We start from the raw sequence: 23,669 nt of genomic DNA, 5'->3' as shown, positions 1-23,669 counted from the left end.
TGTGCAGCACAGCTGTGCCGGCCCTTGTCTCCCTGCCAAGGGCTTTACTGAAGGAATCCGAGGCCACCTCGCTGATCGCGGCGAGGCGGCGGGCAGCCCGATGGAGGAGGGGGCAGGGCGGGGTGGGGGGGGCCCCGGAGGACGGCACCTCCACCCCCCAGCCCTCCAAGGAGAGACAGCAGCGTGGCGGGGAGGGGGGTTTGGACAGGGGGCGCGCTGGTCTTGACAGCGTGAAGCTTGGAAAGTGATCTGTGACTTTAATAAGGCAGAGGGGCTCCCAGGAATTAGCTGCCTAGGTGATGGGGGCGGAGATGGATGGAAATGGATGCCTGGCCTGGTGGGCCGAGGGCCAGGCGGGGCCCGGGGGAGGGCGCTCACCCACAGCCCCCTGCTCCCGGGCGCCCCTCTCCAAGTTTCTCAGCCACTCGAGGAACGACACATACACACACACACACACACACACACACACACACACTCTCTCTCTCTCTCTCTCCCCGTGGCAGGATAATGCGCCATATGCCCGTGTTCATAAAATTTTAAAGGTAAAAGCAGATGTAATGTGATAAATGTGTACATGTGTTGATAGAACACACACACCACACACAGGCAGGCACATTCCAACGCCCAGCGCTGGCTTCGCCGCCAGGGCCTCCCTCCCCCCAACCCCATGCACCCCCGAGGGGAGGGGAGGGGAGGCGACCTGCTCCCCCACGCCAAGGCCGAGCACACAAAGAAACCCTCCTGGAGAAATGTCATTGTGGTGGTGTTGTTTTTTAAATTTATTCCCTTTGAACCGTACTATTGTCAGCTTGGGGGTTTCCTAGACTGGAGATTTTTAAAGCACCCTAAGAAATAAAAATCATTTCTTTTGATGCAGTAGCGGGCGCGGGTGGGGGGGTGCCCATGGGGATGGTGACCTGTGTCCAGCCCTGCCCGGGACTTGACCTCCACGCTGGAAGCTGGCTTTGGAGCTGCTTGTAGGGACCAGGAACACGTGGTCACCCAGTGGCCCTCCTAAGCCGTGGCCCTCCTTTGAGAAGTAAACTGCATTTCAATGGGCAAATGGCCTTTTGCAAGAGAAGGTGCCGGATGCCATTCTCCCACCCCCCCCACCCCCCCACCCCACCCCCCACCCCCCGTCGCAGGCTTCTGGGGACAAAGGCTCCGGAGAGGTGCCCGGCAGGGGAGCCCTGGCCCCCCACTGGGGTGTCAGCCCTGGGGGCGGCCAGCTGGGGATGGATGAGGCTCTGCTGCCTTAAGGGGGTGCTCCCCACAGCAGCCCCGGGGGAGAAATTCTAAGGCTTCCAGAGTTGGCTGGCTCCCCGCTGCGGGGCTGGGGGCAGGGGCTGTATCTACAGGCTCCTGCGTGGGTGCGGGGCCCTGGGCGCCTGGCCTGAGGGCATCACGCACACGCACACTAGATGCGGGGGGACCGCGTGCTGAGTGAAGGCATGGATGAAGAAATGGAGGCATGGATTTGGCCCTGGGCCGTGGGCACACAGATGGTGTATCATACAATGACACACGTGTAACCTATGTCATCTTATGAACCACTGTCACCCCAACAAATTCAATTTTTAAAAAATGGAGGAATGACACCCCCAGGCCACGGAGGAGGCTGTCTGAGTAAACGCTGTAGATGTACTCCATTCGGTCTCAAGGGGCGAAGGACATGTGTCCCCTTCAAAACAGATGTTGGGGGACCCTCTCCTTCCAAAAGGAGCCTTGGTCCTGGAGGCTGACCGAGGTGATTGGGCCCGGGCCCCAGGGGTCCACCGTCCAGAGAGCTGCCTTCGCCCAGCACCTGGCCAAGCGGTGCCCTGAGGGTGACACGGGGTGGGGAGGTGCCTGAAGGCCTGAGGAGGGGCATCTCCCCGCCCTGGCTGTCACAACCCCATGGAAAGCCCCCACTAGTGTGCTGGGCCCGTAGCAGACGATCCCTCCTGTGTCCCCCTCCCCCAACCCCCAGCCCTGCCCGAGAGTTCCGACCCCTTGCCCCTTGCAATGCAGGAATCTGCATTTCCGTTTGACGAGAGTGACCATCAGGTCCCAGTCTGTCCAGGACTCTCCCAGTTTTAGCCCTCCGAATCCTACGCCACGGGAAGCCCCTCAGTCCCGGGCGGCTGGTCACCCTTCACCCCGACCCCCAAACGGTGAGCCCCGTGGTGGCGGGACCAGCGTGGAACAGGATGCAATAACGTGTGTTTAGTCCATGCGTGCGTCCCTAAACTAAGACTTTTGTCCCTGGGTTCCAATAGGTCTGCGGGAGGGAGCACGAAGGTTTGTGTGTCTTCACACACGCCAGGCACCAACGGCAGCAGCACGCCTCAGCTGCCTCGGCTGCACACGGAGGCCTTCAAACATGGCCGCCGGAGACAGCCAAGCAGGGCAGGAACTCGAGTCCCTCCTTCTCACCACAGAGCGGCCCCTTGGCCATCCAGAACATCCCAGTTCCCTCCAGGCGGAAGCCGCTTCCCAGCAGGTACCAATGCTACTGACCTCGAGGTGGCCTCCCCATCCACCACCCACACCCCCCTCCCGAACCCCAGCCTTCGGATTTGACTTGCAAAGGTCAAACAAGTGGTTGAGTCTCCTTTCTGGAGGCAGGTGGGAGGGTCCTTGCAGTGGGAAAAGAAAAAGGCGTTAAATAAAAGCTCAGCTCTGGCTCGGTGAGGAGCGAGGTGAGCATGCATGAGGATTCATTCCACAAACCCGTCCATGAACCCTCCAGTCAACGCCAGTGCCTGGGCGAGCAAAGGTAGGAAGTCAAGGTCCTGGCCCCTCACAAGAACTGTGGGTGGGTGGCCGAGTGGGTGCACCCAGTCTAGCCACAGGGCGCTGCACTAGACATTGAGCGCAAGCATCCCATGGAACACCGTACAGCCAATCGGAGGAGGCTGATGGAAACCCTTCCCGGGCATCACCCGTCCTGGCTGTCACAACCTCACCGCCTCCAGGAAGCCCTCCCTGATACACCACTGCTGTGGTCAACCATACGCTGAGCGTTCACCATCCACAGGTGAGTGGGGAAAAGGCAGAACAAGCTGGGAAGACCACGGCCGAGAGATCGCCCCGGATCTCTGGATTGCAGCTGGGTTTTATTTTATTTTTTGGCCTGTCTTTGTTTAATGGATCTTCTACAATGAATGTGTCTAACAAGCATGAAACGAGAAAAATGTATTTTGAAAACAAGGGAGCAGGCCAAGTGCTCCTGGGAGCCCCAGAGAAGGAGCTGGGCGGCCACCCACTCAGAGGCCGGGAGGCTGGGGGAGGGAGGTCGGGCTCTGCCAGGGAAGCAAGGTGGCAGGTGGGTGGCTGGGGTGCCAGGCAGAGAGAATGGCACGGCAAGGGCACAGCAGATTCAAGGGCCGTGGCAGGGTGGAAAGGGAAGAGACAGGCGGCCCGTCGGGACAGGCCCGCCACCATGGCCGCCTGAGTGAAGAGGCGGACTGCGGTCCTGCGGGCACTGCGCTGGCGACCCTGAGCTCCGGCCCATCGCCACTCCCTTCACCGGGGAGGCCACCGTTTGCCTCGAAGGACTGGTTTCGTTTTTTTAAAATATTTCTTATTGATTATTAAAGAGAGAGGAAGGGAGAGGGAGAGAGATAGAAACATCATGATGAGAGAGAATCATGGATCGGCTGCCTCCTGCACACCCCCTCCTGGGAATGGAGCCCGCAACCCGGGCCTGTGCCCTGACCGGGAATCAAACCGGTGACCTCCTGGTTCCTCGGTCAATGCTCACCCCCCGAGCCACGCCGGCCGGGCAGGACTGGTTTCCATCACGTGATTAATAAGATGGGCGGCTGCAGCCCCAAACAAGATGGAGCCTTCAGGTTCCATTGTCGCAGCGTCTGGCCACGCTGACTGCCACGCTGGAACCGAGCCCGTCCCCTGGCACAGGCACCGGCCCGCCCGTCCCCATCCGAAGGGGCTCGCTGTGTTAGGAGGGCCGGGGCCAGGGCCGGGGCCCGCGGCCTCAGCTGCCCCCCTCCGCCAGCGCCAGGTGCGCTGGGGCCCGGCCCAGCGCCTGGAGGGGGCTCCCCGCCGCTGGAGGGGCAGCTGCCGCCAAACAGCTGACCTCTAGGTGGCCTTCCCACCCACCGCTCGGTGCCCAGCAGCTGACCGAGCCCTCACTCCGTGCCAGGCACGGACGCTGCCAGCCACTGGGACCGCGGCGTCCAGGCCTCAGAAGGAAATTAAAACAGATGACCCTGCCACATTTTCTGTCACCCATTCGGAAAGACAAGAGCGAGATCGAAGCAAAATAGGTCACTTCCGTGAAACGTACAGTGGCTTAGAAATCTAAGCAGCCCCGAAGGTCTCGGGTCCATCTGGCCTCCGAGGCCGGGGCTGCCTGACCCACAAAGCGGAGGGGGAGCCAGGCACGCGGAGCCGAGTGCGGCTGGGCCTGGCGAGCCAGCGACGCAGCGGCGCCCTCAGCCTCACAGCACGGGTGCCTGGCCACGTGACTGCTGGCCCAAAGCAAACCTCCCCAACAAGCCCCCAGCACGGCTCACGGGGGAGTCCACTCTCCACACGGCGGCCACAGGGGGCTTTAAAAACATACGTGCTACAGGGAGCTGCAGCTAGTTCAGTCCTGTTGGAGGGTGTGTGTGTGTGCACGTGTGTACGTGCGTGTGCATGTGTGTGCATATGTGTGTGTGCGTGTGTGTGCAAGTAAGACTGGTGGTGATTAGAGAATCTATAACGAGAGATGATGTTGGAGACACAAGCAAAGGTGAGATCATCGGGGCTTTGTGTGTCATACTAAGAACATATAACTTTATTCTGTAGGTGATGGGGGGAAACAATAAAAATACAAACATATGTCCTCGCCCTGGCCGGTGTTGCTCAGTGGTTAGAGCGTCAGCCCACACACTGAAGGGTCTCAGGTTTAATCCCCGGTCAAAGGCATGTACCTGGGTTGCAGGCTTGATCCCTGGCCCTTGTCGGGCGCATGCCAGAGGCAACCAATCAATGTGCGTCTCTCACATCAGTGTTTCTCTCTCTGTCCCCCTCCCTCCCTCTCTAAAAAATCAATGGGAAAATATCCTCCACTGAGGATTCACACACAAAACAAAAAATAAAAGAGCGAACGGAGCCTCGGGAGCTGGGGGAACGGAGGGACCTTAGAATACTGCACCCCTCCTCTGTGTCCTGTGCCCCGGGCTGTCCCTCGACGCCAGGACAGTGTGGCTCAGCAGCCGCGCCCCCCCCCCCCCCCCCCAGGGCCAGGAGCAGCGGGGCTCACACCTGGGCTTCTCTCTGAAGCCGGCGGGATTATTAGAACTCGCCTCCCTGAGTGCCCGGAAGCAGACCGAGCTCTCACTCCGTGCCAGGACGGACGGTGCCAGCCACTGGGACCATGGCAACAGGGCCATGTCCAATGCCACGGCTCTCACCCAGGCCAGCCCGGCCTGCCCGCCCGCCCTTAAGGGGCGGAGTTTTCAAGCGCTACAGTCATCAGAGAGGTAGCTCCTGGCATCTCGTGGGCACGGCCAGGGGTGCCCGGACTGCAGACCCAGCCTGCTCTGCCCCCCGCCCCGCCCGCCTGGACACGCTAGCACAGACCCACCGCCGTGATCAAGCCCCGCTCCTGCCCGGGCGCACTCAGTGCGGGAGAGCAGGGCCCAAAGCCACATCAAGCCGCCCATGGTCCCAAGAAGGGACCTGCCCGTGTGTCCAGCCGTGGCCCCGAGAAAGCCCAGGTCCCATGAAAACAACCCTTCCCACGGCCCGGGCCCCCACCCCCACCCCCTCCCGCCCCTGAGTGCCCAGCGGCCATATGGTCCTTGCTCCTCCAAGCGTGGCCCGTGCTGGAGAGCATCGCGCTACGTGACGTAAGCCACTGCGAGAAAGACCGGCGCCACGTGATGTCACTCAGACGTGGCAGCCGATGGACAACCTGGACTAGCAAAATGAGGACAGACTCACAGCGCAGGCTGACGGTTCTGGGGAGCAGATGCTGGTGGGGAGAGGGATTGAGGAGAGGGAGAGAGAGAGAGAGAGAGAGAGAGAGAGAGAGAGAGAGAACTCAGGGACACAGAGAACAGTGTGGTGGTTGTGGGGTGGGGAGGGGCGTGAGGGGAGGAGGGAGAGGGCATGGGGGATACACGGTGGTGATGGGGAAATAAGATAAAATAAAAGGGTGACCCATGGACCCGCAGCCCCTGCAGCCCTGGGAACAAGTGCAGAATCCTGCCCCCCACCCCCCGACCCGCTAACTTGTCATCTGCACCCCACCAGGCCCATGGACTCACACACACTTGCAGGTCTGAGAAGCCTGAAGCCGCTCAGGGACGGCCTTCGGGGGGCGCTCCCTGTTCAGAAGCCCCCCGGCAGAGTAGAAAAGGGAGGCGATCTGCCTAGATCACCCCACCCCTGGCCCCAGCTTCCTGCACCCGAGTGAGCACCTTCACGGAGAGCAGCCCACGGGGCGCAGGACGGCGCCGGCTCTTCTCTCTCCTCAGGGCAACAGGGCGAGAACAGGAGCGGGGACCCCTCCTCACCACCCCACACAGCAGCCGCCAGGACCCACCCTGGGGAGGGCCCATATGCCGCAGGTGAGTCCAGGGGGCCGCGGTCAGCATGAAGGCCTGCTCTGTTATTCCCGGGGGGCTCGCCGGCCTGGGGGGCCCCCGGAAGGAGCATAAATCGCGGGCTGAAATGCCTTCGTCGGAATGCACAGGCCCCTGTACCCCTACCCCAGGCCTCACTTGGGGTGCTCTGGGGTACGGATCCGCGTCTCACCACATGCCTTCTCTCCAGCTAGACATGAGCTCCTCACAGAGGAGCACTGGGGGCTCCTGGGGGCCTGGGGTTGTCCCCCCAAATGGCCGCTGTACCCACCCCGGCACGGTCTGCAAAGCTGTTTGCAAAGCCACGCGGCATCCCGGCGCAGCGCCCACAGGGGACCGGCTCGGACTCCAGCTCCCAATTCCGCCTCCATACCAATTCCGTGCGGGGAGCGCGGGACCGCGCCCCGCGTCTCCATAAAAATAGCTCGGTGCTCAGGGCCCGGCTCCCCAGCACATCCTCCGGGGTCCGGGCAGCGGCGGCAAATGGAAGGCACGTGCGTATAAATAAATACATAATGAACACCGGCTCCTCGGAAGCTCCCTGACCTTCTGCTGCCCTTGACTCCTCCCGCCTTCGTCCGGTGAGCCGCTGGGGGAGTGACCTGCGGAGGGGGCAGGCCACGTGCCCTCCGTGCCAAGCGCCCCGCAGCCCAGCAGTACCGCCCTCACCAACCACACCCCGTGCGGCTCTCGCCCTCTGAGCAAATGGCGTTTGGCAGCTCGGGCTTGATTTGGTTTTTTGTTACCGTTGTTTGTTTGTTTTGTTTTTAAATATTTTTGTTGGTTTCAAGAGGAAGGGAGAGGGCGAGAGAGATAGAAACATCAATGATGAGAGACATGGGCCGGCTGCCTCCTGCACGCCCCCCACTAGGGATCCAGCCTGCAACCCGGGCATGTGCCCTTGACCGGGAATCAAACCCTGACCTCCTGGTTCCTAGGTCGACACAGCCACGGAGCCACGCTGGCCGGGCCGGGCTTAAACAACTTTTTAAGTAAATACTGGACAAGCTGTTTGTTAAGAGCCTGGTAAAGGGATGTGAGCGGAAGCAGCCTACATGCGGCATCGCTGCGCAGGAATCCACAGTGACACGGGTTGGAGTCGGTGGCGCGCCGTGGCCCAGAGTGAAAACCGGGTGAGGACTCACTCCCCAGCCCGGGTCCCGGGCCCTATGCCTGTGCCCTGGCTGTCCGGCATCATGACCGCTGCCGCAGCCCTGCCACCCGTCCACGGGGAACACAGGCACTCCCCAAGCCCGCCTCCGGTCTCGCGCCTGCCACTCCATCCATCGGTGCCCCTCAAATCCCACCCAGGACCCTATGCTTCACTCCCCCGGGGAGACAGCAACTCCTGGGGCGGGCACCCAGCGGCACTGACCCCAACCCATGAGCACCCCAATGTGCCCTGCGCTTATCCACTCGCCTCTTTATCGTATGTCCCCCGCCTCGATCCCCGGCACCGAGCCAGGGCCTGCACACAGTAGGGACTTGATAAAAACGGAAGGTCTCAAGTGGGAGGGGGCCATATCCCCCAGAGCAGCAGGATGCACCCGCCGGTCTGGTCCGCGGTCCCGTCCTCCGCCCCCAGGAAGCAGGTGGCACAGCCGTTCCGGGGCAGGAAAGGAGGTGGGAGGGCCGTGTGGGGGCGGGTGGCCTCTGACAGGAGCCATCTCCAGACCAGAGGGGACGGCCCACAGAATTCCCGGCCCTCGCACACCCCGGGGAGTGACCCACGGAACGCCCAGGCCACTTCAACAAATCACTCAGTGACTAGCTCCTGGGCACCTACTGTGTGCCAGGCCCCGGCAGGCCAGAGCCGGATGCAGGCACACGAAAGGCACTGCGCTTCAAAGGTCACCTTCTAGCAGCAAAGACAATAATCCAAAGTAAAATCATAACGAAGAATGTGAAGTGACGGCCGTGAGGGAACTCAAATGGGGAGATTTGCTAGGGAGTGAAGGAGAGCAGCTTTAGCTGAGGGGGAGTTGGGGTCAGAGGGCCACGCTCAGAAGGTGGTGTTGCAGCTGAGACCCAAAAGGAGGTGAAGGAGCTCTCCAAGCGAAGCCTGCACGAGCATACGCGCATCCAGGGGGAGGGGGAGGTCGTGCAAAGGCCCTGGGGTGCAGGGGGTGAGGGGAGGCCAGGTCGGTGCAATGGATTCGTTCCAAGTGCAGGGAATCAGGCAGAAGCTGCCCTGGGAGCAGATGCTGGGAAGGGGTTGGGAGGCCACAGGCAGACGCCAGTCTCCTGCCCTCCCCAGTCCCCTCCTGCCTTCCCCTCGGCCTCCTTCCGCCCCTCCTCACCACGCAGCCCCCACCCGTCCTCAGAGGGGCAGACCCACTCCGACAGATCTGACCTCCGTCCCTCGGCTGCGCTGACACGCACAGCCCACCGCGTGGCGAGGCCAAGACTCCTGGCATCCAGGATGGTGGGGTGAGGGGAAGGGCCAGGGTGTGCGCGCCCCCACCACGCCAGTCGCCGTCCCCCCACCTGCACAGCTGCCTCACGGCCTCAGTCTTACTCCCCCCGGCCCCCAGCACTGATGTCATTTCCAAAAGCAGCCAAACCCTAGCCATCGCCTCCAAAATAGAACAGTTGAACAGAAAAGGACACATTTTGGAATCCCCTGTACATTCTCCCCTGGGCTGGTACACAGCGTTTCAACACACTGCCGAACCCGCCACCGACAGCTTCACTCATTCCAGGCCAGGCCCGAGCCCGGTTCCAGGGGCCTCGCTCCCTTCCCGGCCCACACGAGGCAGTCCCAGCCTCTGCCCCACCCCAGCTGCAAAGCCGGCCGGGGGGGTGTGCGGAGCACGAGGAAAAACGCGCCGATCCCCTGCCGCTGCACTCCCGAACGCAGGCCCCGGCCAGCGGAGAGAAATGTGGTTGGCTGCTCGTTTTGTTTGGGGTGCTCTTTGTTCTTCTGGGTGAGGGTGTCGTGTAAGGGATGCCACTCGCAGGGTCTCAGGGTTCAGAGGGACCTGCAGTGCTGCCCAGTGCCAGCCCCGGGACCCCACCTCGGCATCCCCCTCCCCTGGCCCTGTGGTCATCGGATGCGCCCACCAGGAAGCCGCTCCTTCCATGGGGGTCCCTGTGGCTTCCGGAACGCATCCTGGCTCTGGCCTCGGAGGGCACGGACTCGCCTCCTCCACCCCCATGCGCAGTACATGCTCAACAGATATTTGATGACGGAAAATCATCTCTTCCTGCTCTAAACTCCCCCCTCTGGTTCCACGTTAACTGAAGACCTACTATGTCCGGGCACAGGCCGCGGATCTTTTATTCCTGCTGTCTCCTGCCTCAAAGCCCTTTATCCAGGGCATTCCCACGGTCTCCCTTATCTCGGACACCTCGGGCCCTCACACGGGCCGAGGCCTCCTTGGGGGCAAGATCAGCCAACATTTAGTGAGCACCTACTATGTGTTCTAGCCACAGGCCACGGCTACCCTGGGGGCAGAGAGGAGACCAAGACCCCCAAGCCTCAGCATCAAGGACACACAATCTTATAGGTTAAAAAAAAAAAAAGGTAATTTCTGTGGTTTACATGGACAGTTCTGAAACTTTCTCAATGTTTAAGGTCAGTGGTATTTCTTTTTCTGGTTCATCTCTGTCCTTTGCACATGGGAGGTATTCAAACTATCTAAAGACCAGTGCGCTAACAACCCAACCACGTGGGCGCTGGCCTCGGGCAGCCCGGCCGGGGCCCCGTGTCCTGTGGATTTATTGGGTATTTTCATGGCGTTGGTAGGGGCGCCTCGCACATTCAGAAAAATCGCCGTGGCCGGCGCTGGGTGTCCGCGGCGTGATTTACTGTGGCGTGGGCAGTGCAGACGCGTTTTGTTTTCATGCGGCGGAATATTTCTGTCTTTTGTTTTATGGCCTCTGGGCGGAGGGTTATATTTAGAAAAGGCTTCCCCCTCTGATTCTATTTTATTTTTTTTTAACTTGCTTGTTTTCTCTTCATATTTTTAAGTTTTCTTTTCATGTTTGGATTTCTGGTCCGTTTGGGATTTGTTTGGTGTTGAGAGCAGGGATCCAATTTCCTCTTTTCCGAATGGCCACCCTCTCCCACCCAACCCCACCTGCTCGGGGACCGGGCGCCCCCACCGCCCAGCAGGGGCCCCAGGCCCACGTCTGCTCTCTCCCGTCCCCCTGGCCTGTCCCACAGCCCTGGGAACCAATCCGACAGCCCCCGACACCAGGTCAGAGGAAGCCTGCCCAGGCCGGGCATTCCACCTCCTGGCATCCCCCCGCCCCTGCAGGCCTCTCTCTCCTGGGGAGCCATCGATCTAAGCCCGTCCTCCCCCCCTCCATTGGCTCAGGCTCCGCGAACGGGTGAATTTGGGGGACGTGGGCACGTCGACATTGGAGCTTCAAACCCCAGGGTAAGGGCTCAAATCTCTTCTGTGTCCGCCGCTGGTTGATCCTGCGGGCAGGTCCCCTCCAAACCCAGGCACGTAATTCCTGGATTGGCCCTGGCCTTTGTCCATCCCGTGGCCGTCGGATGCGGGAGCCTTGCCTGGATGCTGTTTGCCTGCAGGAGGGTCTTCACCTGGGGGTGCTAATGGGGCTCGAGCCCCCAGGCCTCTGCACGGTGAGATGGCGGCTGGCACCCAGGCGCTGTGGGCGCTCCGCGGGCGGAAGGCACCGGCGCCCTGCACCTGCGCCCTTGGCAGAGCGTCGCCCAGTGGCTGAACGTGCCCGCTCTGTTCTGCCCAAATGGAACCGGGACCAGGGCACCCCACGCGGTAAGGCAGGTGGGCCCCACCCACGCTGCCGGAGCCAGAGAGGGCCGAGCCGGCACACACAGGCCGCGGGCAGATGGGCACGAGGCGGCAGAGGTGCCAGCCGCCAGGAGCCCAGCCTGTGATGAGGGCCCCCGGGTCACCGTGGCCACAGCTGAACAAACGGGGTGTAATGAACTCCCCACCGCGCTTCATGCAGCACTCGCCTGCGCCAGGAGGGAGGGTCCGCCCTGCCCAAGGGGCAGGCACGCTCCCTGGTCCCAGGCCTCGGCCCGGCGGGCAGCCCGGCTGAGCAGCGAGATGCAGCCCCGGGGAGCACTTTTGTGTGTGTGTTTTGCTGTCACTATTTTAACGAATTCCCCTCCTCCTATTTGTTGTTGTTGTTGTTAATCCTCACCCATGGATTTTCACCCATGGATTTTTAGAGAGAGTGGAAGGGAGAGAGAGAGACAGAGAGAGAAACATCGAGGTGAGAGAGACACATCGATTGGTTGCCTCCTGCACACACCCTGACCAAGGCCAAGAATCGAGGCTGCAACCCAGGGATGTGCCCTTGGCTGGAATCGAGCTGGGACCTTCGGTCCACGGGCCGATGCTCTATCCACTGAGCCAAACCGGCTAGGGCTCTTCTTTTTTTTTTAACTTGAGCGTTCAAAAAAGCTGTGTCTGGCTGGAGTATCATTTGAAATTGCCCCCCGCCCCTGATTCTTATGGAACGAGGCACTGCCCCCCGCCACACACACACACACACACACACACACACACACACACACTCAATGCCACACTACTGGCCCGGAGGTCGCTCTGCTAAAGCAGTTTAAAGAAGAACCGCATTCAAGATGGGCCCACACCCGCCCCCTGCACACGGGAGGGCTGACCTCCCCCACACACCTGCCTGGGAGGCCGGGCCCCACATTCCAGGGGGACAGCCCTCTGCAGGGGGCAGGAGCCGGCAGCTGACCGCAGGTGTCTGCCCTCAGGCCCCAGGTTCCCCACAGCTGGGAGGGCCGCCTTCCCCCTAAACAAGACTCAGAAACGTCTGCTCGGCTCCCAGAGGGCCCCTCGCGGGCCCAGCAGACCATGGCCCTCCCTGGAAAGGTCTCTGTCGGGCCATCGAGTGTCCTCCAGCGTGTCTTCCTTGAGGACCGGATGCCCAGAAGCGCGACCCCGAGCCCCGCAGACCCCGAGCCCCTGCAGACCCCGAGCCCCCGCAGACCCCGAGCCCCCGCAGACCCCGAGCCCCGCAGACCCCGAGCCCCCGCAGACCCCGAGCCCCGCAGACCCCGAGCCCCGCAGACCCCGAGCCCCGCAGACCCCGAGGCCCCGCAGACCCCGAGCCCCCGCAGACCCCGATCCCCCGCAGACCCCGAGCCCGGCCAGGGCGGGCCTGTGACTGCCTTTCCGTAGCCATTCCAAACTTTTAAAGCAGAAGCCAATTTCCAAACATCCTATCTGAAGCCCCGTGTATAAAACAGACTTTAAGGAGTGGGTGAGCATATAGGAGGCAGCCCATGAGCCAAACAGGCCCCAATACCCACCAAGCACCCCAGAGGCATGGCCGGGACAGCGTTGGGAAACCACCGCAGGACGAAGGGTGCGGGCGTCCTAGGTCGGGGCCCGTGTGGGCAACGCACACGCGGTTCCCAGTGGTTCCCTGTCGCTGGGTAACCCTCCGAGCCTGCGACCTGGGGACACACTCCTCACCTATCTCCGCGTCAGGGACCTCTCCCAGACGCGTCCCACCGGGCCGGGGCGTAATGGGCGTCTCAGGCAGGCTATGGAGCGAGGCCGTCTCCCACACGCTTCCCAGAGATCCCTGACTCCCTCCAGGCTCCGGGGTTGGGGATAGTCCTGGCTCTCACTTCCCCGTGGAGGTCGTTAGTGGGGTCCGCTTAGGGAGCGGGCAGGCCTATGGTGGACACCCCAGCACCGACATGGGTTCCCTGCACACGGGCTGCCATGACGCTAGACAACGTCTGGGGCTCAGAGAGGAGACGGCGCTGGGAAGAGTCCAGCCTGGGACCGCAGCGCAGAGAGCTGATTCCAGCACAGACCCCCCCACACAGAGCCCCCCAAGTCCCACGGTTTCCCTTCTCCACCTAGAAACGCCACCAATTTCAAAGTGTGGCAGGGAGATATAAACGCCTCCTTGAGCCCAGCTGTGTGGCTCAGGGGTTGAGCGTCGACCTATGAACCAGGAGGTCACGGTTCAATTCCCGGTCAGGGCACATGCCCGGGTTGTGGGCTCGATCCCCAGTAGGGGGCGTGCAGGAGGCAGCCCATCAATGATCCTCTCTCATCATTGATGTTTCTCTCTCTCCCTCCCTCTCCCTGACTCTATGAAATCAACAAAAATATTTTTTAAAAATAAAACACCTCACCCTAACCCGTTTGGCTCAGTGGACAGAGCGTCGGCCTGCGGACTGAAGGGTCCCAGGTTCGATACCGGTCAAGGGCATGTACCTTGGTTGCGGGCACATCCCCAGTAGGAGGTGTGCAGGAGGCAGCTGATTGATGTTTCTCTCTCATCGATGTTTCTAACTTTCTCTTCCTCTCCCTTCCTCTCTGTAAAAAATCAATAAACACATATTTAAAAAATAAAATAAAACACCTCCTTGACTCTGAGGACGGGAGGGAGGGGCGCGGGGCAGTGCCGGGAAGGCCTCGGGGAAGGGCTGGAGATGAACAAAACGGCTGAGCAGTGTCCTCCCTCAGCAGACCTGCTCCGAGAACTGCACCTCTACGAACTAACGGGAATGGCTTTCCTATAGAAGATCAGCTTGTTGGTTGCTTTAAAGGTAAGTGGCAGTATTCCATTCTCTTACAGGTTAGAGTCCACCTCAGGCCGTGGCTAAGTGAAGAAATACAACAGCATCTGCGATTTCTCAAGCAGGACAGAGTCCACCACTGAGGGTCCTGAGGAGGTCCTGGCTCGGCCACCAAATCGCTATGTGACCTTGGTTGAGCAAGCATCCTTACCTCTCAGTGCCTCGATATCCTAAGACCACAGTCAGCCATTGCCTCTGCCTGTGGTTGAAATATCACAAATTCCAAATGACTGGGGTTTGATTTGCTGAGCCCCTGGAAATTCCAAGCCTGTAAGAGTCCTCTTGGGAGCATTGTATTGGGGTAACTGTTCCCTTCAGAGACTGAGAACAGGCACATGGTCTAGCCAGGGCTGGTGCAGGTATGGATGTCACTTGAGGGAAAGTCATAGCAGTTTCCCAAATACTTGGCTTTCAAACTTCCAAGATGGTATGAAAAGTAGGGGAAAGTGAGAACTTTGAGTCCCAACCTACTTCTTACCAGCAGATTCCCCCACCACCACCCCCCCAAAAAAACAAACAGATAATAGGTCCCCTTTGGAATAGTGGACTGAGATTCTAGGTTCCTTTCCCCATAAACCAGCATCCAAGATATTTCCATCCAACAATCTCAATGGAAGATGATGCCTGGAGATAGTTGTGTAAGGAACACAGATACCATGGCTGCCACACCCCAGGGAATACATGTGTCACCATCCCCCATTCCATGCACACGCACACCCCACCGTGCCCCAGACACACAGTCACACACGACTTAAGAAGTCTGAAATCGCTCCTGCAAACCACTGGCCTTGGCCCCCTTCTCCGAGGCACCAAGGACACAGAGACCAGGACTACCCTCTGGTCCAACCAGCCACTCAGACAAGCAGGAGGCCACGCACAGGGGTGAACCCGGGTCCGTGTCTGCACAGACTCTTCCTGGCCTGGGCAATCGCCCGCGTCCCGTCACCAGCCCTGCCTGGGAGCGCCTGCTACACGCAGCTCTCCACACTTCAGCCGCCTCCCCGGGCACTAACAACCTCTTCATGTCAGCCTCTCGAAACGGCCTTCCAGAAACGTGGGGTGCAGGCCCCTATACCTCGGAGGACGGACTTGGGGACCGGGGACGGGGAGGGGAGCCGCCCCCCGTTCCCGCCGGCCGGAACGCGCTCGCGTTTATTGTTAATTATTTAAAAGGCGGATCCAGGGTACCCCAGACACCACAATAAAATGACATTCGCTGTAAAATTACATGATTAATTCTCGGATCTCACTGGAGGCTTCCAGCTGTCGCCACGTCCAATTACCCGCAGAGCCACCTGTCGGCATCGCGGCGCTCGGCAGCCTACCTCCAGGACAGCGGTGGGCCCGGTGGTCCGTCAGGTCCGCCAGGGACTCGAAGTCCTGCTGGCAGTGGTCACAGGTGTAGATGGACTCATCCTCCATGTCGTCATCGTCCTCATTTCTCTCCTCCTGGCTGGTCACGCTGTTCCTGTCCTCCAGCGCCCGGCTGGCCTTCTGCTCACACTCGGGCTCTCCGTCCAGGCCTCCTGCCAACGGGAAGGACACAGTCCCCATGAGCGGCCGGGGTCTCGGGGTCTCGGGGTCTCGGACAGGGTTGGAAGAGAAGTGCCCGGCGCTCATGAAGACCCATTGAATTGCTCGGCCTCCCAGGGAGCGTTCTGCACGCCTCTCGGTATGTTAATATCGGGGTTTGGGGGAGTGGGTTGTAGTATGTGGTGCCCTCGTTCTCAACTAGATTCTCTTTTTTTTTTTAATATATTTTATTGATTTTTTTTTTTTTACAGAGAGGAAGGGAGAAGGAGAGAGAGTTAGAAATATCAATGAGAGAGAAACATCGATCAGCTGCCTCCTGCACACTCCCTACTGGGGATGTGCCCGCAACCGAGGTACATGCCCTTGACCGGAATCGAACCCGGACCCTTCAGTCTGCAGGCCGACGCTCTATCCACCGAGCCAAACCGGCCAGGGCGTCAACTAGATTCTTTAGTTGTTGGTGCAAATCTCCTCTGGGGACTGCCTGTCACGGTCCCCCTGTGCCTGGACCCTGGGGGCTGTGGCCCATCAGGGAGGTGACAATGACTCAGCATTTGTCTCCCAAAAACCCATTCGCCTACGCGTGTCTCCAGAGCCGCCACCCACTGTTCCTGACGCACCGAAACGTTTCATTTCCCCCAAAGCCTTGAGATTTAGAGCTGGGAGATCGCGTGGCCAAGTTCGTGCCCCCGCCCCCACCCCACCCCCCGACCCTACCCCCCACCCCGGTGCACACACCAAGCCTGGAACTCGCTGACCCTGGTGGGCTCTCGGCACAGATGTCCTGGCTCAGAGAACCAAGAAGCACGGCTGCTGGCAGGGCCACGGAGTCAGCTCGCGAGTGTCAGGTGCACCTGAGCCTTGGCTCGTGCCCAGTATGCGCGTGGACAGGGCGAGCCAGCCTTCCAAACGCTGGGCCGATTTCTTTCAGATAAAATGCCTACTCTCCGCTTAGCACTGTGCAAGCAAGCGCCAAATCTGCACCGGGAAGTGCGTTAAGCCCTGGCCGGTGGCTCAGTGGTTAGAGCGTCCGCCCGGACACCAAAGGGTTGCAGGTTCGATTCCCGGTCAGGGGAGGCAACTGATTGATTGGTCTCTCTCACTCAATTCGATGTTTCTCTCTTTCTCCCTCCCTCTCGTTCCCCCTCCTTGCCACTCTCCGTAAAGAAAGATGAATGGGAGAAAATATCCTCAGGTGAGGACGGACAACAACAAAAATAAAGTGAGCTCACGACCGGGACGAGGACGTCTTACCCTGGCGGCGCGTCCTGCCCGCTGTCAACGGCAGTTACACGCGCAGACCCATTCCTCAGGCTCACGCCCGGCAGCTGGAAGCCGGCACGTGGCCGGGCCCCTGCCCGCGTGTGCTAGTCCCATTTCACAGGAAAGGCGCCCGGAGCCAGCCACGGGGGGCAGCGGCGCCCACACCCTGCGGGCGATGCCCGCGGCACCCTGCCTGCCGTCGGGCGCGCGTCCCCGCGGGGCTTGGGGAACGGCACACGGCCTCCAGCGGAGAGACGAACAGGACACATGGAGGACGTGTCCGTCCAAGTGCAAAACAAGCCCGCGCGCGTAACGCACAGAGCAGATCACAATCCCAAAACACGCCAGTGGGTTACACCTGCCCATTGAGCACAGAGACTCCGACTAAGAGCCCGCGTGGCGTGTGTGGTGTCTCCGCCCACGGTCTGTATGCAAGTCAGATCTCTGCCCAGAAACCAGCGCTGATTTAACTTAAGGGAGAAATCGCTGCTGCGTGCCAAGATACCGATCCAACACACTTGCCTGTGCAAAGGAGCGTGCGTGCATGCGCGAGTCACCCCAACCCTGCAGCTACAGCGAAATCCGCACGCGACCTGGAGGCCCCCGAGGCTGGTCCCCAAAACCAAAAAGAAGAACGAAGGTGAGAGTGCGTTCAATTCGAGGCGAAAGCCCCAGTCCCATAAACGCACCAATTTAGAAACAGCCAGGGGGTAAGGGCTCTGTTGCTCCCAGCCGCACGCACACGCACTTCCAAGCCCCCGACACCACGCACCCGCGAACACACATCAGCTGGTCCGAGGGCCGGCCTCCGCCTCCCGTGGCAGGGCACGGGGCCCAGCACGCCGCGCGGAGCAGCGCCGAGGCAGTGAAAATCAATGTGGCCGTCGGTGGCCCATCAAAACAGCTCGCCTCTTACCAATTAAGGGATGTACAATGTTTAGGTCCTTTTTTTTTTTTTTTATCATCAGAACACGCCAACCCCCAGCAATCCAGAGAGAAGCCCCATCTAAAGCCAGGCAGCCTGCTTCTCTCCGGAAATCAGAGCTGCTGCTCCGGCGACAGCGAGAAAGAGGAAGCGAAGAAGTGAGCACGGTCACTGGGAACCTCCCCTATCATCAGTCACCACAAAACCATGGTGACGGCGGCCAGCAAGGCTGTGCGGTGCCTCCTCACCGCCTCTTCCCCTGATAAAAAATGCCCTGGCCCTGGCCTGTGTTGCTCAGTGGATAGCGCATCGGCCTGCGGACTGAAGGGTCCCGGGTTCAATTCCAATCAAGGGCACACGCCCGGGTTGTGGGTCTTGATCCCCAGTAGGGGGCGTGCGGGAGGCAGCCGATCAATGATTCTTTCTCATCATTGCTGCTTCTCTCTCTCTCTCCCTGAAATCAATAAAAATATATACTTTTAAGAAAACGTTCTGGAGGGCAGGGGAGGGAGGGAGGGAAGGAGGAAGGCGCAATCCCGGCGGCATCTACTGCGCCAACTCTCTAGACACTCCGTCCCTCCAGCACACGCGTGCGCTGCTTTACTTAACACCCGAGTTAATAGACGTGTTTAAATGATCCCCTGCTATCCTTTTCCCTTTTTTTTTTTTTTTTTTTTGGCCGTATTTCCTTGGCAGCGCTTTCCGGAATAGCGCATCTCACCCACAAGTGGAAGCGCACGCCACCGCGTCGGCTCTCTTGCCGTCTGTGCGTCCTATGGGCTCGGGAGGAGGCGGTTCACCGTCAGCTCTAGGGCTTTCAAGTCACCACCCCACCAAGCCACCCAAGAATGCAAATCTGGTTTCTTCATTTGGGTTTTCTTTTTAAATATATTTCTATTGATGTCAATGAGGAAGGGGGAGAGAGAGAGAAACATCAAGGGTGAGAGAGAATCATGGACCGGCTGCCTCCTGCACGGCCCACACTGGGGATCGAGCCCGCAACCCGGGCCTGTGCCCTGACCGGGAATCGAAGTGGGACCTCCTGGCTCATAGGTCGACGCTCAACTACTGAGCCACGCCGGCCGGGCAAGGAGCTCCTTTCTTCCCATCGAGGCCCTAGGGTTGGGAAGAGCTCCCCCAAACAGGGCACCTGACCCTTGGGCGGGCCCCACCCACGTTCTCCTGGGGGCAGCCCGGAGCAGCACGAAGCACCCCCAGGGAAGGACCAAGCCACGTGCCTGGATGGGGAGCAGACGGAATCGGCACCTGAAAAGCGGCCTCACACTCCACCCCGACGGCTCCCGACCCGGCTGTTTCCCTAGAACGTGCACACCCCACGCTTTCGCCCGGGGCTCCACCGAGGGCGGCGGCAGCGCTACCGAGCCCTCACTGTCCGCCAGGCCCTCCCCAGCACAGCCAGCCGGCAGCCCCGGGCGGTGAGCGCCACCGCGGCCCCATCTCACAGGAGAGGAGGCGGCGGCTCTGAGAGGTGACAAAGCGAGGCCACAGGTGGCGGGTGTGTGTCTGACTCAAGCACCTGCGACAGGTCTCCCTACCGCAGCGACTCCGTGGAAAACGAGCCACGTGTCAAGGAACGTGTCAGGTCCTCGTCCGGCCCCCAAGGCCCAGCAAGGGCTCTGCGACCTTGAGTGAGTGACCTCTGCGTGGCGTGTCCCGCCAGCCTACGGGGGGACATGTCGCTTTAAATTCCACAAGCCCCGCCCTGGCCGGCAGCTCAGTGGTTAGAGCGTAGGTCCTTGCACAGAAGGGCCGCAGGTTTGATTCCCCGTCAGGGGCCTGTACCTCAGTTGCAGGTTCAGTCCCTGCTCCTGAGCAGGTGCGTGCAGCAGGCAACCAATGTCTCTCTCACATCGATGTCTCTCTCTCTCCCCTCCCCACCTCCTTTCCACTCTCAATGGAAAAAATATTCTCAGGTGAGGATTAAAAAATAACAGTAATAAACTGAAATCCACAAGCCCTTTTCCTGCGCCGTCCCCCTGGATGGAGTTGGGGCGCCGCCCCCCAACAGAACACCCGTCCAGCAAGGTCAGACCGTTTCCCACGTGCTTAGCCTGGAGCAACATTGTTTCCAACAGGAAACCAGACTCCAGCCCGACAGGCCTGGTTCCTACAAACCCTTTCACCGGGCTCCTTCCCCGGGCCAGGGTGGGAGGCAGCTCTGTTTAGGAACCTGGGCGCGAGGTCAAACCCCTGGCCCTGCCGGAGAGGACACGGCTCCGTGAACACTTTCGCACGCACGCACACGTGCACACCGGGGCTGGCGGGATGGGGGCGGGAGGGGCTGCGCCGGGCTGGGCCGGGAGCCCGCCGACCCAATCAGACCCCCGGCTTGTGCCCCCACGGCTGGCCCCAAATTCCGGGAGGCAGCCACTGTTTATCTTCAGGTTTAAACTATTTGCAGTGCGGACAGTGGGGTGACATTTAACACTCAGAGCTGCAGGCAAATATTTTAACATCTATTTGCTGTCCAAGATCCGCTTCTTAAATAAGGAAGCTGCTGGGGTGCCTGCTGCTCTCCGGTCAGCGCTGATGGCTCTGTGCACAGAATTTCAAAGCCACCGTCGCCCCACGCTGAACGTGACCCCTGAACGTGACCCGGGCTGCGTCACATGAGCCTTGCTGGGACGCTCGCCCTGGCTGGCCATGCGGGCCTGGGTACGCGGCCCCTCTCTCCACAGGCCCATGGTTGGCCATGGAAATGACTAGAATCTTCCAGAAGATGTCTCCTCCGTTGTCAGGAATTCTAGAACCTGAGGCCAAAATGATTCGCAGGGTGATGGCCATCTCTCCCCTCAGACCAGACCTTCTACTTCGTTGGCCTCCTCACCCGCGACCTGGGCTATGGAGGGCGGATGGGCGGACGGGCAGACGGGCAGACAGGCGGACAGGCGGACAGGCAGGCGGAGGCTCCGATGGGTCAGACAGCCCCGGGACACTCACCACAGTGGACCAATGCCTCCCTTCATGCAAATGAGCAGAATGAGCTGGGAGGGGTTGGGGGAGGGGAGGGGGCACACCCACCCAAGGGTGCAGCCCCTGCTCAAACCCTCATGGTCGCCATACAAAAAAGGGGGTCCCGGTGCAGACACCTCAGCTGTTTATTTTTTTAAAGAAGGAAATTCATATTTTTATGTGAAATCTCCCCGATGACTCAAGGTTGACGTCAAGGTTTACGATATCAGCGGGGGCACAACAACAGCCCTTGGAGGCTGGAGGCAGCCTGGGGGCGGGCAGCTTGCCCAGCCAGAGCCACAGGCCCCCTCGAGCCCAGGGTGAGGCAGGAGGTGCGCTGGGCACTCGTGAACATGTCCCTTTTTTGGAGATTTGGGACCCAAGTTCAAGTCCATGCCTGCGCGACCTCCATTACATATGGACACATCTGAGCCTCGGTTTCCTCACCTGGGAAATGGGAATGATGTCCCCTCCTGCTCAGCCCGTGGGGCTCCCAATGGGGCGGCCTCCCTGGGGCCTTCACCCCAGGCCTCCCCCACACAGCTGGAGCCAGAGCAGACACACAGTCCATGTCTTCAGTCGGTCAGTGAACATGGACTGAGCACCTACTGCGTGCCAGTGCTGCTCTGGGCACGTCTGCGTCAAAACACAAAGCACGGCTGGCTCCTGAACCGACTGGCCAGACGTCTGTCACCAGCACCTCGCCCTTTGTGGGCGTCTGTGACTCGACCCCCCTGGGGACGGTCATGGGCTGAGCCCCACCCACAAAGGCAGAGCCCACAGCTCCCAGCTCTGCCCAGGAGAAAGGGGCGGGAAGGAGAGATGGTGGGTGGAGGGAGGCGAGGAGGGAGGATCGAGCAGAGCAGGAAGCGGGAGACAAAGCCATCACCAACACCTCCGCCCAAAAGGAGAAAATTCTCTTCTTCCAGCGCGTGAACAGTGTGGCTCCTGCGCGCTTCCCGGTCCTGGCAGCACGGGCTCGCTGCACGCAGTAATGAGGAACAGTGGGACGGGGCCACCCTGGAACCATGAAAATTGTGCGCCGTTCCTTCCCCGTGGCCTCCCGAGGCTCGGACCGCTCTGCCCTCGCCTCGCTGTCATGTTGGTCTCCGATGGCCGCTGGGAAGGAGGAGATGGAGGCGCGGACGGGAGGAAGACGGGAGGGGGAGGGGGAGGCCAGAGGGGCAGGCGGGAGCTCAATAAATCCAGCTAGTTTGTGGCCAGCGCCGTGGCCTGGCGCGCCTAATTGCTCAAGGCGAGGATGCTGGGGTGCAAATCACCCCCTGGCGGCCGCAGCAGAAAGAGGAGCCCCACGGGGGGAAGAAAAGGGGCCAAGGAAGGGGTGTGTACCCCAAAGACAGGACAAGAGGCCAGGCTGAAGGAGCCGGGAGCCAGGGCCACGCTGTGGTCACTGACTCTGGGCCGTGGCTGCCCCTCCTGCACATTAAGGCATGGAGCTCAGAATAGAAACGTTTAACTTTAGACGGTGCGCCTTAGCGGCTCGCGGCGGGACCAGGGCGGGCCGGCACAGCGCTGAGGCTGCCTCCGCACTGAGGAAGCCGGCGCCGACTGCGGCCACACGGAGCGGGCTTTGCGGGAGGTCAGCTGTAAGCCAGGTGAGCAGGTCGCCCAGCCATCTGCTCCGGCGTCCGGGTCTCGGCTCAGCGAGCCTTCTCCCCACGGGCCGGGTGCTCGCTCTCATCCCAGCGGTCCCGGTCCTTACCTCTGCGGGACGCGCGACGGCCCCTGTGCGGCCAGCAGGTCAGCATCGGTGCTCCTGACCCTCTCCCCCTGCCCCACCTGCACCCAGCACGGGGCCCGGGAGACTGCAGGTGCCCGATTCCTAGGGCCGAACGGAGGAAGGAAGGAATGCATGAAGCCATGTGGAAGGCCCTTCCCACTCTGTCACTTAAAGAGGCAGCCACTGGCCCTGGCTGGTGTGGCCCAGTGGATAGAGCATCGGCCTGCGGACGGAAGGGTACCAGGTTCGATCCCAGTCAAGGGCACGTACCTCAGTTGTAGGCTCGGTTCCTGGCCCTGGTGTGGGAGGCAGCCAATGGATGTGTCTCTCTCTGTGTCTCTCCCCCTCCCGTCCACGCTCTCTAAAAATCAATGGAAAACTATTCTCGGGTGAGAATTAACAAAAGCACAACACTTAAAGAGGCAGCCATGGTCTGTGTGTCTCTGGGGAGAGACGGGACGGTGGGGCAAAGCCAGGAACAGGCCCTGGTCCCACCCGCTGCCCCAGGCAGGACCCAGAGAGCGGAAAAGGACCCCCTGTCCTTGGCCTGGGGCTCCCAGCTGTGTTGCAACCCAGAGGCCAGCTGCCCCGGGGACCCTCCAACCCCAGCGTTTCCTTTGCAGCCCAGGCCTTGTTACAGGCCCGGCGGGCCGGGGACCCCACTCCCCCAGCCCCACTGGAGAGGCCGTATCGCGCCTATAAACAGTAACCAGGCCCGGCCAGCCTGGCTCGCTGGTTGTGCTCCGACCTATGACCCAGGAGGTTACAGTTTGATTCCCGGTCAGGGCACAGGCCCGGGTTGCGGGTTCAATCCCCTGTAGGAGGCAGCCGATCCATGATTCTCTCTCATCATGGATGTTTCTATCTCTCCCTCTCCCTTCCTCTCTGAAATCAATAAAAATGTATATACTTTTTAAAAAGTAACACGTCGCTGGGCAGGGGGACAGCGGGGTGTGCAGCGTGTCCCAGGGGCCCTGAAGAAGCCACGGGGGGAGGGGCGGTCGGATGGAGTAGTTCTCTCCGCGTTGCAGCCACGGAGGCACAGGCCGAATGGCAGCTCTCAGCCCATCCTGCCCCCCA

The 23,669-nt window shown here is 60.7% G+C and overlaps 1 protein-coding gene across 3 annotated transcripts in view; it reads right to left on the bottom strand.

Annotated features, from left to right (window-relative positions):
* Positions 1–23,669, bottom strand: part of ZNF423 (zinc finger protein 423) — a 234,296-nt gene that overhangs the window by 134,699 nt on the left and 75,928 nt on the right. For all 3 annotated transcript variants that reach the window (XM_079800240.1, XM_079800238.1, XM_079800239.1), the window contains one exon: positions 15,480–15,680. In XM_079800240.1, coding sequence (XP_079656366.1) covers positions 15,480–15,576 — 97 coding nt within the window. In that variant the 5' untranslated portion in view covers positions 15,577–15,680. The remainder of the gene's footprint in view (positions 1–15,479; positions 15,681–23,669) is intronic.

The sequence above is a fragment of the Cnephaeus nilssonii genome (genome assembly GCF_951640355.1).
Source record: "Cnephaeus nilssonii genome assembly, chromosome: 20".
NCBI classification, from domain to species: Eukaryota; Metazoa; Chordata; class Mammalia; order Chiroptera; family Vespertilionidae; genus Cnephaeus; species Cnephaeus nilssonii.
This window is presented reverse-complemented; position numbering and strand designations above follow the sequence as displayed.